The sequence below is a fragment of the Chanos chanos genome, chromosome 1 (genome assembly GCF_902362185.1).
Source record: "Chanos chanos chromosome 1, fChaCha1.1, whole genome shotgun sequence".
In the NCBI taxonomy this organism is placed as follows: domain Eukaryota; kingdom Metazoa; phylum Chordata; class Actinopteri; order Gonorynchiformes; family Chanidae; genus Chanos; species Chanos chanos.
The window spans coordinates 36,726,186-36,744,285 of NC_044495.1; the positions used below are offsets into that span (position 1 = coordinate 36,726,186).

Sequence of the window (18,100 nt, forward strand, 5' to 3'; positions counted from 1 at the left end):
ACAAATGGGAATTATCTCTTTAAACTCTGTGTTTACCAAAAAAAATCACACATACTTTGTGATCTGGGTTTCCAGTTTTCATGAAAGTTTAGATACAGCTCACATTGAATTCATGCAGTTCATCCCAGTCAAAGTATATTTCAACTCATCTATCTACATATTTTTTCCATTTTCTGCAAGATTCTATGTTAACCACAGTGAAGAGACAGAAAAAAGAAGGTCATGACAGAAATAATTTATTAAATGATTTTAAAAAACATCAGAATAGCTTATTACAGAGTTTGGAACAAGATATTGGTATATATGTTTTAAATAGCCACAGTTTTTACAAGATCATGCATATATTACACGGTGTGAATGTGTTAGCTTTTGAGTGATACTGCTCTAGGCTTTTGTCAGTGTTGTTGTTGACAGCATTGTTGTATTGGCTTTTGTTGTGTTTGTTGGTGCTGTATTCGTTGGTGAGGCTGCACTCTTCCTCTTGTCCACTGTAGCGACATGACCACTGACCCAGCTGGCTTCTGGGTCCACACAGATCCTGTTCCCTCCAATCGTCTCAAACCTGCAGCAGATGATAAAAACACAATCATGCTGTGTGAACAGAAAAACACACACAAATATAGACCATGAAAACTATTATTCAAGATTACATGGCCAAAAAGAACAATAGAGCCCTTCTGCATCTCTTGCAGTGGTATGTAACATGGATAAAACATGACAGTCCTTTCCCCCCAAATTTGCTCTCATTCATTCACATTTGCCACCACAGAAGAATTTCAAGTCTAAATGCTTTACAGAGCAGGGAGTACTTACACAATGGCTTTTTTTGGGCAGTTACTGCTGGTCCAAGTGTAAGATACCACCCTCTTCAGAGGGATCCTAATGGTTGAAAATTTAGAACAGCAGGGAGAGCTGTTTGGTCCTTGAATACCAACTGGAATTGAACATGCACCATATTAGACCCAGGAAACATCTTTTCACAACTTTTATGGCAGTTACAGTGACAATTATATCTAATGAAATACAGTGAAACATTAAAGAAAAAAATCAGAGGCTACTGTAAACTGTCCTCTTTCTGTTTTTTTTTTAAAGAGTAAGATATCATGAATACTCACCAGCAGAGGTCAGCTGCAGAGAGCAGAGCAACACCAGAAGTGACAGAGTTATCAGCTTCCTCATTCTTACTGAAGTTTTCTGGTCTCACAGAGAGAAATATGTAGCTTCAGACAACCGATGGTCTCTAGAGTGTGTATGAGAGGATTGTGACAAGAAGCTCTTGTCTTGTCCATTATATAGGCAGAGGGATGGACTTGGAGAAGAGAGAAAAATTCTGTTCACTTTCATTCTTTGAATCCAACAGGACATCTGCGGTTACCGCATTCTGTGAACACCACAAAAAGTAAAAGCCCATCTGAGCTCTTCCTCTTTTGTTCATGGAACTTTTTCTTAGTGGCACTTATGCACATGCATCAGTTATAGCATCATAGCAAATGTTCTTTCTTTTACAATAAATGAATAAACGACCTTAATCCTTTGTATGTACATCCATATTTTGTTCCACCTCCCAGACCGCAGTTCTCAACACTGAATTTCTCATAGATGTAGAGTAGCAGTCAACTGTACATTGACTGGTACTGTACATTTTAGAATTCCATTCTTTTCAAAGAGGCCTGATTTTCCTCAATTTTTCCTCATCACCTTTCTTTAGCTCTACAGGGTGTTTAGTGTGATATTAATCATTACGTAGACTATGCTATGGCCTGCAGGAAGGAATATGAAAATATTTAATGTATGACAGGAAAGTCTTGCACAAAAGTAGTTGACTTTTGTGCAAGTGTGCGCATGTGCAGAACGGATCGGGCAGCAGAGATGGATTGGGCACTTACATAGCCTACTACATACTAAGGCTATATGGTCTAGCCTGTTGCTCCTAGTCTCCAAACCTGTACAGAAACGTGGTAAACACGAGATGTATGAGGCTGCTGCCGGCGTAAGACGGCGTACTGTTTTACAGTAAAGTAGAAAGTAGTTGTAGAAAAAGTACACTCTAAAATAACGATAAAGTACAGTACGGCTGTAGTAAAGCCATAAACCCCATTCTTAATGACGTTTTCTGGTCTCACAGAGAGAAATATGAAGCTTCAGACAACCAATGGTCTATAAGGTGTGTAAGAGAAGATGGTGAGGAGTAGCTCTTGTCTTGTCCATTATATAGTGAGAGAGGTGGACTTGGAAATGAGAGAAATTTTCCTCACTTTGATTCTTTGGATCCAACAGGACATCAATGATCACCTCTTTTGAGGAACACAGCAAAGGGCCTTCCTCTTTTGTTCATGGAAAGACAACTTTTCGGGTATTGTTCTGCTTCCAGCCATGGATTGATTGTTACTTTGTAATCGCCACAAGTTCTTACACCTTTCTAGGAATGCACACAATGGGAGCAGCACATTTACTGTAGTTGCACACAATGGGAGCAGCTGTACAACATCACTGTAGTTTTTTTGGAGAAATCAGGTTTCCAGTTTAGATAGCTCCTCCTCAACTAAGTCTTAAATTGCACAAGCAGAGGTGTAAAAATCCTTCCCTAAGGGAATTATGTTAGGGTAATATGCACAAAATGCCCATTGGACTTTAAAGTTTGGTGTGAATTGCTTTTTCAACGAACTTAAAGAACGGGGTCAGTGTTGGGCTACCCTGTAATTACAGAAGGCCAAAGAGAGAAAGAAAACTGATGCATATACAAAAGAAGCTTTTTGAGCTGTTTGTGAAATAGGGCCTAAACATTTGAAAGCTTTATAGTTCCCTGTGTGTTTTTATCATAGAGGTGTGCTTATACTTTTAATCTGGATCGCCTAATAACATAATGTTAATCTTAACATTAAAATGGTCCTTTAGTTCTCTTACTATTAATTGTTTAATTGTTTATCTTTAAACATGAAAGTTGGTTTCATGAGATGAGAGAATGCTGTTGTGGGAAACAAAAAAACAGCCTTCAAATTTTTTGGAGAGGTTTAACCTATTGCAAACAGTATTGTAGAGAAAATTACATTCCTCCATATTCTCTTCTAATCCCTCTGTGTCTTATACATTTCATATAGTAAAGTATAGTTTCAGTCTTGATGCAACTCATACTGGATAGATACAATTAATGTCAGTCAAAGTGTAGTTCAATTAATTATTCTACATTATCGTTTAAAAGTCATTCTTCTGCAGGGGTTTATGGAAGCCACAATAAAGAAACAAAAAAAGTAAGTCATGTCAAAAATAATTTATTTGATAAATTGAAATGTCAGAAGAGCTCACTAGGGAGCTGGAAACAACACATTGGTATATATGTTTTAAATAGCCACGTTTTTATGACACTATACATATAATACATGGTGTGAATGTGTTAGCTTTTGAGTCATACTGTTCTAGGCTTTCGTCAGTGGTGTTGTTGTTAGCATTGTTGTATTGGCTGATGTAGTATTTGTTGATGCTGTATTTGTTGATGCAGTATTTGTTGATGCAGTATTTGTTGATGATGTATTTGTTGATGCAGTATTTGTTGATGCTTTGTTTGTTAGGGTTGCTGCACTCTTCCTCTTGTCCACTGTAGCTACATGACCACTGACCCAGCTGACTTCTGGGTCCACACAGATCTTCTTCCCTCCAATCATCTCAAATCTGCAACAGATGACAGAAACATCATAATGCTGTGTGAACAGAAACACACACACACACACACACACACACACACAAACATATTTATGCTGTCCATTGAGAATTTCAGTTCTCAATGCTTCATTGAAAAGGGAAAACTCACACAATGGCTTTTTTGGCACAGCTACTGCTGGTCCATCTGTAAGATACCACCCGCTTTAAAGGGATCCTCATGGTCATTAAATCAGAGCAGCAGTCAGAGACAATCAGTCCTTGGGGACCAACTGAAATACCATACATACACCAAATTAGACCCGGGAAAGAACTTTTCACAACTTCAACAACGTTTACAGTGACGGACACTTTTCAAGAGATACAATGAATCCTGAAAGTTAAATAGATGAGTACTATCATTCTGTGCCAGTTTTAAAGATTAAGATATTACAGATACTCACAAGCAGAGGTCAGCTGTAGAGAGCAGAGCAGCACCAGAAGTGACAGAATTATCAGCCTCCTCATTCTTACTGAAGTTTTCTGGTCTCACAGAGAGAAATATGTAGCTTCAGACAACTGATGGTCCCTAGACTTTGTAAGAGAAGGTGGTTGTGAGGAGTAGCTCTTGTCTTGTCCATTATATAGGGAGAGGGGTGGACTTGGAGAAGAGAGAAAGTCCCCTCACTTTGATTCTTTGGATCCATCAGTGATCACCTCTTTCTGTGAACACAGCACAGAGCAAAGGGCCAGTTTAGCTCTTCCTCTTTTGTTCATGGAAAGGCGACTTTTTCGGGTATTGTTCTGCTTCCAGCCATAGACTGATCGTTCCATGGCAATCTCCACAAGTTCTTACACTGTCAGCTTTCCTAGGAATGGGAGCAGCTGTACAACTTCACTGTACTTTGTTGGAGAAATTACACCATCAGGTTTCCAGTTTAGATAGCTCCTCCTGGGCTATGTCATGAAGTGCACAAGGCACAGTGCAAGGCTTGGAGAATTCTGACACTGCTTTCTCAACCACATGTAATTTTGACTGGCTGCTTTTAAGAGTGTTTATCAGAGCTTTGAACACAGAAGTGTATCTGGCACACACATTATTTACTCTTTCTGGAGTCACTCTGTTTACTCTTGATGAGTGTACTTTCAACTGGCTGATCCAGTCTCTGCCCATTAAGGCAGGACCATTACCGTTTACAACCAAGGACTCTAGGATCCATTTGCTATCCATATACTTCACCTTGGGTGTGAATTTACCCTTCAGCCCTAACGATTCTCTGCTGTACATGTTCAAGACACAGTTTGGATTGCATTTGTAGAAATGTTCTGAGACAACAACACGCAGTACCCTTGGATATTGTTTTAAGGAGTTTCTGTTTAAGATGCTTGTTCCATCATGTCTTATTTTTTTATTTTTTATTTTCCTAAGCATTCAGTTAGACTGCTATGTTCACAAAGTACTTTGCGATGTGTTTTTCCACATTTCCTATGAGTTTAGACACAACTTGACTAATACAATGTATCTGAATCGGAATGTGAGAGATAAAACAGGACATCTGTGGTTACCTCTTTCTGTGAACACAGCACAGAGCAAAGGGCCAGTTTAGCTCTTCCTCTTTTGTTCATGGAAAGGCCACTTCTTCTATTTGGTAGTTATGCACATGCAGCAATTATACCAATCCACATGACAAATGTCCTTTCATATCTATTACATTAAATTAATAAATGATCTTAATCATTGAGTGCAAATCCATATTTTGTTCCACCACCCAGATCATGGATTTCAGCAATGAATGTCTCCTGTCTTCAATCTTACAGGGTATCAGTGGGGTATTAATTGTCACACAGACTGTACTATGGCCCGTAGTCGGGCATATGGAGGTATTTTATGTACATGTAGTTTAATGTAGTTTAATACTGATCAGAGGTCACTGGTATGACTAATGTATTAAGGTTTGTGACATGAATGGGACGTTCTTTTACCTGTTGTTGCCCCTGTGAACTTATTAACACTGTAAAAGGTTAGTTTTGCTTTTTCATATCAACAAGAATTATCCGAGAGGAAACGTTTAGGCAAAAAGTGTTTTTAAGATGGTCCTTTAGTTCTCTTACTATTAATTGTTTAATTGTTTATCTTTAAACATGAAAGTTGGTTTCATGAGATGAGAGAATGCTGTTGTGGGAAACAAAAATGATTTGTGAGATGAAGAACCAGCCTTCAAATTTTTTGGAGAGGTTTAACCTATTGCAAACAGTATTGTAGAGGAAATTACATTCCTCCATATTCTCTTCTAATCCCTCTGTGTCTTATACATTTCATATAGTAAAGTATAGTTTCAGTTTTCCTAAAAGTCTTGATGCAACTCATAGTGGATTGATACAATTAATGTCAGTCAAAGTGTAGTTCAATTAATTATTCTACATTATCGTTTAAAAGTCATTCTTCTGCAGGGGTTTATGGAAGCCACAATAAAGAAACAAAAAAAGTCATGTCAAAAATAATTTATTTGATAAATTGAAATGTCAGAAGAGCTCACTAGGGAGTTGGAAACAACACATTGGTATATATGTTTTAAATAGCCACGTTTTTATGACACTATACATATAATACATGGTGTGAATGTGTTAGCTTTTGAGTCATACTGTTCTAGGCTTTCGTCAGTGGTGTTGTTGTTAGCATTGTTGTATTGGCTGATGTAGTGTTTGTTGATGCTTTGTTTGTTAGGGTTGCTGCACTCTTCCTCTTGTCCACTGTAGCTACATGACCACTGACCCAGCTGACTTCTGGGTCCACACAGATCTTCTTCCCTCCAATCATCTCAAACCTGCAACAGATGACAGAAACATCATAATGCTGTGTGAACAGAAACACACACACGCACACACACACACACACACACACACAAACATATTTATGCTGTCCAGCACAAAAGAATTTCAGTTCTCAATGCTTCATTGAAAAGGGAAAACTCACACAATGGCTTTTTTGGCACAGCTACTGCTGGTCCATCTGTAAGATACCACCCGCTTTAAAGGGATCCTCATGGTCATTAAATCAGAGCAGTTTTAGAGAGTAACTCAAAAGTAAAGTAATGAGTAGTGTAATTACTTTTCAAAAGGAGTAATGAGTAAAGTAATCCCATTACAATTTAAAGAAGTAATTAGTAACTTATAACTAATTACTTTTTTTTGACAAACTACCCCAACACTGACTACTATCACATTATAAGATCTTTATAAGATAACATTATAAGATGTGTCTTTGTAACAACAGTCTGTGCAAAGGGATACTGTTTAAGTAAGAGTATCTGTTTAATATGCTTGTTCCTGATATACCATGTCTTTGTTTTTAGTTTAAGCATTCAGTTAATTTGTTATATTTACAAATGGGGATTTTTTTTTTAATTCTGTGTTTGTAAAAAACAAACAAACAAAAAAACAACACAGACACACACACACACACACACAAATACCTTGTGAACACTGAACTCACACTGGATGGATACAATTAATGTGAACCAAAGTATATTTCAACATATGTATCTGCATATTTTTCTCCACATTCTTGCAAGATTTTATTCACGCCACAATGAAAAGGTAGAAAAAAGAAGGTTGTCACACACTGCAGGGGGTCAGCTGTAGAGAGCAGAGCAGCACCAGAAGTGACAGAGTTATCAGCTTCCTCATTCTTACTGAAGTTTTCTGGTCTCACAGAGAGAAATATGTAGTTTCACACAACCGATTGTCTCTATGGTGTGTAAGAGAAGATGGTTGTGAGGAGTAACTCTTGTCTTGTCCATTATTTAGGGAGAGGGGTGGACTTGGAGAAGAGAGAAATTCCCCTCACTTTGATTCTTTGGATCCAACGTGACATCTGTGGTTACCTCTTTCTGTGAACACAGCGCAGAGGAAAGGACCAGTTTAGCTCTTCCTCTTTTGTTCATGGAAAGGCAACTTTTTCTTTGTGGTAGTTATGCAGATGCAGCAATTATAGCATCCCACATAATAAATGTTCTTTCATATCTATTACAATAAATGAATAAATTCAAGTTCAAATTCAAGTTTATTTAGAGCCCAGTATCACTGTATACAGTCTCAAAGCATGTTACATGCCCACAATAAACAAAACAGGATGGCACCCCCTGACTTAATCCTCATAGAAAAAAAAACTCCCCCAAAAACCCAGGTGTAACAGGGAAAACATGGAAAAGATGAGAAGGACCACATAGAGAGGAGACCCCTTCATAGCCCGACAGGTGTGCAATAGGTGCCAACCCATTGAGCAATTACAAGTAATACAATCATAATGAAAAGACCCAGCAGACAACACTAGCAGACAAAATAAAGGACAAGGGGGATGGCAATGAGAGTTTGCCTCCGTAATTTCTGTAGGTAGACCATTGCAGAGGAAGTTAGAGTTGTAGGAAAAGGCTGGCCATGGGTTGTAATTAAGTTGGATAGGTAGGTCGGCGCAAGGCCATGTGGAATTCTATATGTCAATAAAAGGACCTTAAAATCTGCCTTTGCATGAATTGGGAGCCAATGAAGGGAAGCCAGGACAGGTGTGATGTGGTCAAACTTCCTTGTTCTGGTCAGGACGAGACGTGACTAATGTGTGAGCAATGGTTTCTGCATCATACTTAGCATGGGCCTAATTTTAGTGATAAATGACCTTAGTTTTTTGTATGTACATCCATATTTTGTTCCACCTCCCAGATCATGGCTCTCAAAAGTGAATTTTTCATAGATGTATATTTTAAAATTTGAATCACAGTTTGCCCAAAAAAACCCAAAACTTTTTTCCGCTCTCAACAGCTTTCGTCATCATAGCATCCTTCCCTTTTTTTGACAGAGGCCTGATTTTCCTCCATAATCATCCACAACAAAACACAAGCTTTTCTTTTTTGCATCACCTTTCTTCAATCTCACAGGGTGTCAGTGGGGTATTAGTCATCACATAGACTATACTATGGCCCGTAGTCAGGAATATGGAAGTATTTTATGTGCAACAGGAAAGGGCTGCGATCTTTATCATGGACCTCTAAACATAATCCAATACTGATCAGATGTCAGTGGCATGATAACATTTGTTTGCCCCTATGAATTTATTAACGCTGTAAAAGGTTAGTTCTGAGAGGAAATGTTTTGGCAGAAAGTGTTTTTAAGATGGTCCATCAATTCTCTTACTGTTGGTTTATCTCTGCAGTTGGGCTGGTTTTATAGATGAGACAATGCTGTTTAGTGGGTAAGACTGCTTGGTGACAGTCAATGCATTACAACAGTAAACCTCACCAGACTGTAACTGTCAATGGGCAAACTTTAAGTGTCCTCCATAGCTATGCTGACAAAATATTAATATTCAGCTAAAGTAGCCTCATGTCTCATGCCAGACCACTTTGTGTAGTTAAAATAACTGTGGGCCTATAATTAGAAATCTAATAAGATTTCAGTAAAATTAAGTGAACAGTTAAATTTTCAAATCTTAACTTGTAGATGCCCTGGACTGTTATGAAATGACAATAAGTTGGCTTGCCTACAACTACCAGTGAATTTTGTTGCACAGGAGTAAGAATCGGTAATTTACTAAGCTATATCTTGAAGCTTTTGCTAATCAGTATGAGCATGTAAACAGTGGACGAATCATATAGCCAATTTACACATTTTTTGTGACGAGTGACAGGTCAGCTAACGTTTCTGATATTCAAATATGATTGCATAGACTATTAGCCACGTAATGCATATTTATTTGTTTCAGTTGCCTGACAAAGGAGCTAGCCTACCAAAGTTCATTCGTTTTCACTGACAACGCTATTTTACGCCAAGCCAGCTTGCTTGTTGTTAAACTTAATGGTGGGCTATTGCCTGATTTAGGCTGACTGTACTGAGATGTTCTAGTAGTGGTAGTGACAAACGATGCCGTGGCTTAGGGCAAACACTATCGGTACCTGGCTGTCACCAGTGAAGGTAAGTCAGGGGGACGTGGATGCTGCTCTGCAGTGCGCTCGTGTCAGGGTTCCTGCATGAACTGCTCTCTGTTGTGCCCCTGCTGGTCATGTCTGGTATTAGCTGTCATTTGTTTTTGGTTTTGTCATGTGCTTTTGTTTATTTTGGTTTTCCATGTGCTCTGGCCCCGCCCTTCACTTATTGTGTCATTGTGCTAACCTGTCTCTCGTTGAAGTTGTATTAGTCTGTCTATTTAAACCCTGCCTGTTCTACCCTTTGTTTGTCAGTTCGTACTGCTTTCTCCAGTGTGTCATACCAGCCTTTTCATATTCTGATTGCCTTCTGTGTTTGACTGCTGCCTGGTTTTTTTTTTACTATTTTTGCCTGTTGGATTCTGCCTCTTCTGCCTGCCTGCCTTGCCCTGTACCTGTTTTTGAACCTTCTGCCTGTCTCTGGATTTTGCCTTTGTCTGCTGTTTGGATTGTTTGCCTCCCTCTTACTGCTCTGTGGTACGACCTCTGCTTGTTTTTTGGATTCAGCTTTCTGCCAAGTGTATTGAAAGACTTCTGCCTGGCACAATAAAAATCTTATTCATTCATCAGTGAGTCTGCAACTGAGTCCCCTGTTTTCCCTGACCGCTCGACTTGCGTGCGGTAACTGTGGTGACTGTGACAAGGGAAGTCGAAGAGGGAGGGGGGAGGGGTAAGGGCTCCTGCGGTCTCGCAGAATTAGAACTCGAATGCAGTTGTCGGGCATTACAACAGGCTTTTACATGAGAATTGATGCCATGGGCCAAATGTAAAAACTTAAATATGAAATAGGAAAAAAGTGCCTTGCAAAAAGGGCACTTATCTAGTCAGAGGCCAACAGGGCAAATGTTTGAGCACCACCTGGGGTCTATCTGTACACGTGCCTGCTATGCATTTAGTCATCTTCACAAATATGAATTATCTGTTGAAGCTCTTTGTTTACAGAAAAAGTCACATACTTTGTGATTTGGGTTTCCAGTTTTCACGAAAGTTTAGACACAACTCTTTCTGGATTGACACAGTCAATCTAAATCAAAGCATATTTCAACTAATCATTCTATATAAGCTTTTAAGATTTTATGTAAGCCACAGTGAGGAGACAGAAAAAGTAAGTCAGAAATGACAGGAATAATTTATTAGATAATTATAAAAGTCAGCTTACTAGGGAGTTGGAAATAACACAATGGTGTATATGAATTAAATAGCCGCATTTTTATGAGATTGTGTATATATATTACACAGTGTGAATAAGTTGCACAGTGTGAATACTTCTGAGTCATATTGTTCTAGACTTTTGCCAGAGGTCGTGGTGTTAGCATTGTTGTATTGGCTGATGATGTGTTTGTTGATGTTGTGTTTGTTGGTGCTGTGTTTGTTGGTGTTGCTGCACTCTTCCTCTTGTCCACTGTAGCTACATGACCACTGACTTCTGGGTCCACACAGATCTTCTTCCCTCCAATCGTCTTCTGCAGCTTCTGCAGCCGATGACAGAAGCATTACAATGCTGTGTGAACAGAAACACACAAAGAAATCCCCCAAACAAAACAAGACAATCCAAAAACAAAACAAATCAAACTTGAAAACTAGACACAACTTGTTTGATACAATCTATCTGAATCAAAGAATATTTCAACAGATTTATCTACATAATCCTTTTACAGACATATTTCAACAAAACTTTATATAGGTCACATGAAGAGACAGAGAAGATGGTCAGTATAGGAATGATTTATTAGTTGATCACAAAAATCGTATCAGCTTATTACTACTTTGTAACAACAAGTACTTTGAAACAACAAATTGTTTTGTATGTTTTAAATAGCCCAGTTTTATGAGATGAAAAACACATTACAGAGAGTGACTACATCAGATTTTGAGACACATTCTTCTAGGCTTTGTCAGTGGTGATGGTGTTGGTATTTTTGTATTGGCTGAGATTGTATTGACTGTTTTTGTATTAGCTGATATTGTACAGTATTGACTGATATTGTGTTTATTGATGCTATATTGGTTGATGTTGTTTTTGTTGATGCAGTATGTTGATGTTATGTTTGTTGATGCAGTCTTTGTTGACACTGCGTTTGTTGAAGCTGTGTTTGCCAATGCAGTCTTTGTTGACGCTGTGTTTGCCAATGCAGTCTTTGTTGAAGCTGTGTTTGTTGACGCTGTCTTTGTTGCTGCAGTCTTTGTTGAAGCAGTCTTTGTTGGAGATACTGCACTCTTCCTCTTGTCCACTGTAGCTACATGACCACTGACCCAGCTGGCTTCTGGGTCCACACAGATCCTGTTCCCTCCAATCGTCTCAAACCTACAGCAGATGACAAAAACACAATCATGCTGTGTGAACAGAAAAACACAGACACATGCATGCACACACACGCACATGCACAGATACCTTTGCCAGCACAGAAGAATCTCAGTTCTAAATGCTTTTTCGAAAAAGGGAGTACTTACACAATGGCTTTTTTTTGGCAGTTACTGCTGGTCCAACTGTAAGATACCACCTTCTTCAGAGGGATCCTCATGGTTGAAAATTGAGAACAGCAGGAAGAGCTGTTTGGGCCATGAATACCAACTGGAATTGAACATACACCACATTAAACCCAGAAAACATCTTTTCACAACTTTAAAAGCAGTTACAGTGACAATTATTTTTAAAGAGACAAAATGAAACATTAAAAAAAAATCAGAGGCTACTGTAAACTGTTCTTTTTAGTTGTTTTTTTTTTTTTTTTTTAAAGAGTAAGATATCATGAATACTCACCAGCAGAGGTCAGCTGCAGAGAGCAGAGCAGCACCAGAGTTATCAGCTTCCTCATTCTTACTGAAGTTTTCTGGTCTCATAGAGAGAAATATGTAGCTTCAGACAACTGATGGTCCCTAGACTTTGTAAGAGAAGATGGCTGTGAGTAGCTCTTGTCTTGTCCATTATATAGGGAGAGGGGTGGACTTAAATAAAGGAGATAAAACAGGATGTCTGTGGTTAACCTTTTCCGGCAACACAGAGCAGAGCAAATTTAGCTCTTGTTTGTGGAGAGGTGATATTTTCTTTGTGGTATTTCTGCACACGCAACAATATTAGTATCCAACATTAAAAATGTTCTTTAATATCCATTCCATTAAATTAATAAATGACCTTAATCTTTTTTTATGTATATCCATATTTTGTTCCACCTCCCTGATCATGGTTCTCAGCCTGTCTTTTGCTCAAAGGATGGTAATGATAGAAATAATTTATTAGAAGATTTAAAAAATCAGAAGAGCTTATTACAGTCTTTGAAACAAGACATTGGTGTATGCATTTAAAATAGCCACACTTTTATGAGATCATACACATATTACAGTGTGAATGTGTTAGCTTTTGAGTCATGTTGTTCTAGGCTTTTGTCAGCGGTGTTGTTGTTAGCATTGTTGCACTGGCTGATGCTTTGTTGATGCTTTGTTGATATTGTATTTGTTGATGCTGTGTTTGATGATGCAGTCTTCCTCTTAGATTAGATTGAGAGGAAGATTAGATTAGATTAGGGGGTGGTATGGTGGCACAGTGGGTAGCGCTGTCACCTCACAGCAAGGTCTCGGGTCCTTTCTGTGTGGTGTCTGCTTGGGTTTCCTCTGGGAGCTCTGGTTTCCTCCCACAGTCCAAAGACATGCAGGTTAGGGGAACTGGAGACGCTAAATTGCCCCCAGGATTGAATGTGTGTGTTTGTTTGTGTGTCTGCCCTGTGATGGACTAGCAACCTGTCCAGGGTGTTTCACCGCCTTTCGCCCTAGGAGCGCTGGGATAGGCTCCAGCACACCCCGCAACCCTGATCAGGATAAGCAGCTCAGATAATGAGTGAGAGATTAGATTAGATTAGATTGTTTATTAGCCACACAACCATGGCCAGTGGAATTTGTTTTTGGTACAATACGTTAACTCTGCAGCACAATACATATATGGACAGCGGACACTCCACATATTAGCAGCAACACACAGTTATAATACAGTGATACAATGGAAATACAATACAACACTTTACAATACTATACAATATTACACATACCACATACGTTAGGTATACATGCCAGACGTGTGTGAGGAGTGGGTGAGAGGGAGGAGTTTAGCGTCCTGATAGCTATGGGGAAAAAAGCTGTTTGTGAAGCGTTTAGTGACCTGTAGCGCCTCCCTGAGGGAAGGAGCTTGAAGAGGTGATGAGCAGGATGTGTGGGGTCGGAGATGATCTTCTTTGTTCATGCAGACACACGTCTGGTGAGTATGTAGATTCAACTGAGGGGAGTGGGATGCCTATGATTTTGGATGCCTTGTTGACAATCTGTTGTAGTTTTTTCCGTGTTTGACTGTCTGTGCTGTCGTACCACATTGTAATAGAAGGTGTGATGATGGACTTGATGATGGCTGAGTACAGGACGAGATGTTGAAGCTTGATCTGGTATTTTTTAAGCTGCCTAAGGAAGTCATTGCTGAGCTTTTGTTATGATATGTTTGGTGTTAGTTTTCCACTTCAGGTTACTGCAAATGTATGTTCCAAGTAATTTAAAAGAATCTGTGATGGTGATGGTGATCATTGCTGGAGATGAGACCTATAATGGTTGTGTCATCTGTGTATTTTATTATTTTCGCAGAATTGTCCATGGATGTAAAGTGGTTGGTGTAAAGTGAGAAGAGCTAGGGGGAGAGAGCACAGCCCTAAGGAGCTCCTGTACTGAGGGTAAGGGGGTGTCAGGTTAGATTATTCACCTTCACCCTCTGTGGCCTGCTCCACAGAAAGCTCCGGATCCAGTGGCATATGGTCAGTGTTAATGTCCAAGAGTATTGTATAGAGTTCTAGTGGGTTGACAGAGTTAAAGCCTCAAGTGAAGTCTATGAACAGGATACGTGTGTAGGTATTTGGTTTCGGGGGGGGGGGGGGGGGGCTGATGCAATCCCCTCCGAACTTACGAGGAAATTTAAATGTGTGTCACTTTTGGTTCCTGTCATTGTCATGTAAGGCTGATGGTTTACAATGCAGTGTGAAACTGCATCTGTACTTAACTGTCGCAAGACACGGCCGGCTAGTCTTTAATAAGACAAATAACTACTAGCATAATAACAGTGGCAAGAAGACCTAATTTCTTTCCATTGAGTTTTGGTGGCGTTACAGCTTAAGGTCTCTTGGCTGTTCCTGTGGTGTTAATAGTAATGAATGAGATGCAGTTTAACCAGCGTTTATGGCATGATAGTGTACATGACCGTCCACTGGTGGTGTGCGAGAGGGCGGGACCTAAACAAAAAGGTCAAAGCAATGCAAATGCACACACAATGAATGGCGACTGTGGAAAAGACAAATCTCTGACTTTTTTGGTGATTTAGAAGTCCCGGCCGGATGCATTTTTTAGGTCCGAAAAAGTGGACATGTCCAGGAAAAAAGAGGACATATGGTCACCCTAGCTGAAGGCAATCAAACTCTCTTTGACTTTGTGAACAACATGTTACGTGCTGGCTTGGAGTAGATTCGACCACCTTCACCCTGGAATGCTTACACTGTACATTGGCACCGACAAAAAAACACTAACTCACACAAGAATGTCTAAATAGCTGTTAATCAACAATCATTTTGTATTAAGAATTCATAACTATACAGTCATTTATATTAAAGCAAATGTGTAAAGTTCTTTTATAAAGATGTGATCTGTGAATGGAGGAATAGAAGAGGTAATTGGAGTTTGTCTCTGTGCAGAGAGTGCTAATGGTCAGGCATTCACGGTTACATGGTGTGAGCCTTTTTTGGAGAAAATGAGAAGACTGACTGTGTTGGCTGCAATGGACTGGCGACCTATCCAGGGCGTTTCCTCACCTTATGCCCTATGAGCGCTGGGATAGGCTCCAGCACCCCCCGCGACCCTAATCAGGATAAGCGGCTAGATAGTGAGTGAGTGAGTGAGTGACTGTGTTAGAATATAGCCAAGGGCACTATAAGATGAAACAGTGCTCTAAGTTATTCTTTGTATTTCCAACAGTATTCTCATTTATTCTTAGTCAAGACCAACAGGTGTGAATTAAGTCTATAATGATGTTTACATTTATTCTCTGCCCTTTCATCCTTTATCATCATAAGTGATAGCATGAAACACCGTCTTCACTTATTCCAAGTATTCTCTAACGAGCTCTCAATAATTTTTGTATTTTATCATTGCAGGTGTTAGTGTGAGACACTGTTCCTTGTATTTACCTTTGCTCATTTATTAATGCAGGTGCCAATGAAAGACAATATCCTCACTTATTTTTTGACCTGGGTCAAAGGTGTCAATTTCTGACTACGTCATTAGGAAATGATATCTAGCAAGATAGGCAAAAAAGGTGGGAAGTCCTCTGGGTAATCTTTGATATGATTTTAGTATAACTACAGGTGATGTGTGCCGGATAGTCAGCCACTCCCAGGACTGGCTTCTTTTGTTGTGTGCGTTGAATACATACAATAAACGCATACCGCATCAGACTCAAGACTTTGGCTGTTCTTGAATTTTACTGAAGATGTAACATTGGAGAAAGACTAAAGTGTGGTTTTGGGACTCAATCACATCTGGCCCAGGCTGAGAATTATCTCCCACACCATCAGAATAGAGCAATCATCCGCTTTTTAAAGTTTCAGGAGAAGAAGTTCGTTTACCGCAAATCAAGACGAAGGGACAATAATAGGCGCTTTTGGACCGAGTAGTTCTAGGGTCTCATTCGATAAGAACTACCCCCTGGGGAGCTTCCCCTAGAACTACATTAGGTTCTAAGGCTTTTTTTGTGTTTGCATTCGTACTGCTAGTAGGAACGCTGAAGTGACATAAGCCGGCTGACGGTATAGCAGCTAAGAGCTGTTGTTTACGACTAACCAGGATAGCTGCACATTTTTAAGTTCAAATTTAATGACTTAAGACTTTTTAAATACCTCCAAAAGGAAAAAAAAATACCGCCGCAAAAGAAATCAACAAACTAGACTACAGTATACACAATTAATGAGTTTTATTGAATTTGAATGACAGAAATATTGAGTGCACATTAGATAACATAACTCCCTTCTCATTAACAAATAAAACTATGTCGATAGACCCAGTCCAATGGGAAAAAAGTTTCCCCTGCATTTATGCATTTACCACCGCAGTAGCAGTGAATGACTCAATGGGCATAGTAGTTTTCGGGTGCTAGCATAGCGCTTGTGCCTTACGCTTCCTTGCAGCATCATGGTTTTTTTTGTTGTTGTTGTTGTTTTCTTTCCTTTTTCCCCTGCCGCAGCCCTCAGATCGTAAGCTGATAAACACATTCTTATTTTAGGTTAAAATGCGGATCACAGCCACACAAGCACCTACTGAAGCGGAGTGTACGCTCTCTCTTCAATGTACAAATATACATTGGACGTTGCAGAAATGGTGTATTGTTGGGGGATATAAAATAAAACATAAAAACCATGTCTCCCCTCCTACAATTCCAGACATTTTTAGACATGAATATCAAAAAATAAATGTAATACGTTCTAAGACTTTATATTTTGCATGGATCTTTAAAAATGGCAGTTGCAATCATCGTATACTGTCATGCTGGTGGAGTGGTGCAGGACCCAAGTGCAAGACACGATAATGGTAGTGACAAAAGGAGGACTTTACTTACAAAAATGAAGATCAAAATATAGGTGCAGACAGGAACAAAACCAACAACAAACCGGTGCAGCATAACAGTGTGTTCGCAACACAAGCAACGATAGACAAAGGACAGGTGAAACACAAGGGCTTAAATACAAAGGGAGAACTAAACAGGGCAAAACATGATTGGTACAAATTAACGAGGTTAATAATTGGGACAAACAGGAACAGGTGAGGGGCGGAGACAGACAGAACAGGAGCACAAAGACAGAACAAAACAAGAGTCCAAAATGGAGGTGCAGGCTGTGACACATACCTGTGTCTGGACCAATGGCTGTATACCTACGTCATAAGGTTCCTATTACGCTGCGAAAGTACCTACCCTGAAGTAGGAGCTAAAAAAGCCCCTCAAAACGGCGTTCTAAGAACTATGATCGTTCTAAGTTCCTGCGGTGCGAGCACGCGAAAAAGGGGGTACTTTCTCCAACAGTTCTAAGAACTATGGAAAAGTTCCTCCGGTGCGAAAGCACTTATTGACTTCCACAATGTCTAATTTCTCCCCATCAGGCGTGGGTTGACAAATGCATCCCAGACCTTTTCCCGCAAATGTGCTCACATTCATTCACATTTGCCAATCCAAACCAAAAAAAACCCTATTCATTCACATTGTCCAGCACAAAATACAAATGGGTGAGGAACCAGCCTTCATATTTTTGGAGAGGTGTAAATCATAGCAAAAAATATTTCAGAAAGAATTACATTTCCCCATGTTCTCCTCTAATCCCTCCCTTCTTTATACATTAAGTGTAACTTAGTAGGCATAGCTGACAGGTCTATGTCACATTACACTGTACCAAAAATATCCAGTTCACTGGCAAAATTACTTCATC

General features: G+C 39.5%; 3 protein-coding genes across 3 annotated transcripts; all 3 read right to left on the reverse strand.

The window, feature by feature from the left end:
• Positions 1–384: 384 nt before the first annotated feature.
• On the reverse strand, positions 385–1,179 carry LOC115822890 (monocyte chemotactic protein 1B-like). Its single transcript, XM_030786880.1, has 3 exons — positions 1,116–1,179; positions 814–934; positions 385–562 (listed from the first exon to the last, which is right to left on the reverse strand). The coding sequence occupies exons 1-3, from the start codon at positions 1,177–1,179 to the stop codon at positions 385–387; spliced, it is 363 nt and encodes a 120-aa protein (XP_030642740.1).
• Positions 1,180–1,916: 737 nt separating this feature from the next.
• On the reverse strand, positions 1,917–4,161 carry LOC115822981 (monocyte chemotactic protein 1B-like). Its single transcript, XM_030787003.1, has 4 exons — positions 4,098–4,161; positions 3,806–3,926; positions 3,573–3,666; positions 1,917–1,943 (listed from the first exon to the last, which is right to left on the reverse strand). The coding sequence occupies exons 1-4, from the start codon at positions 4,159–4,161 to the stop codon at positions 1,917–1,919; spliced, it is 306 nt and encodes a 101-aa protein (XP_030642863.1).
• A 156-nt stretch (positions 4,162–4,317) lies between these two features.
• LOC115823075 (monocyte chemotactic protein 1B-like) lies at positions 4,318–7,320 on the reverse strand. Its single transcript, XM_030787120.1, has 4 exons — positions 7,253–7,320; positions 6,608–6,673; positions 6,365–6,458; positions 4,318–4,356 (listed from the first exon to the last, which is right to left on the reverse strand). The coding sequence occupies exons 1-4, from the start codon at positions 7,318–7,320 to the stop codon at positions 4,318–4,320; spliced, it is 267 nt and encodes an 88-aa protein (XP_030642980.1).
• Between the last annotated feature and the right edge of the window lie 10,780 nt (positions 7,321–18,100).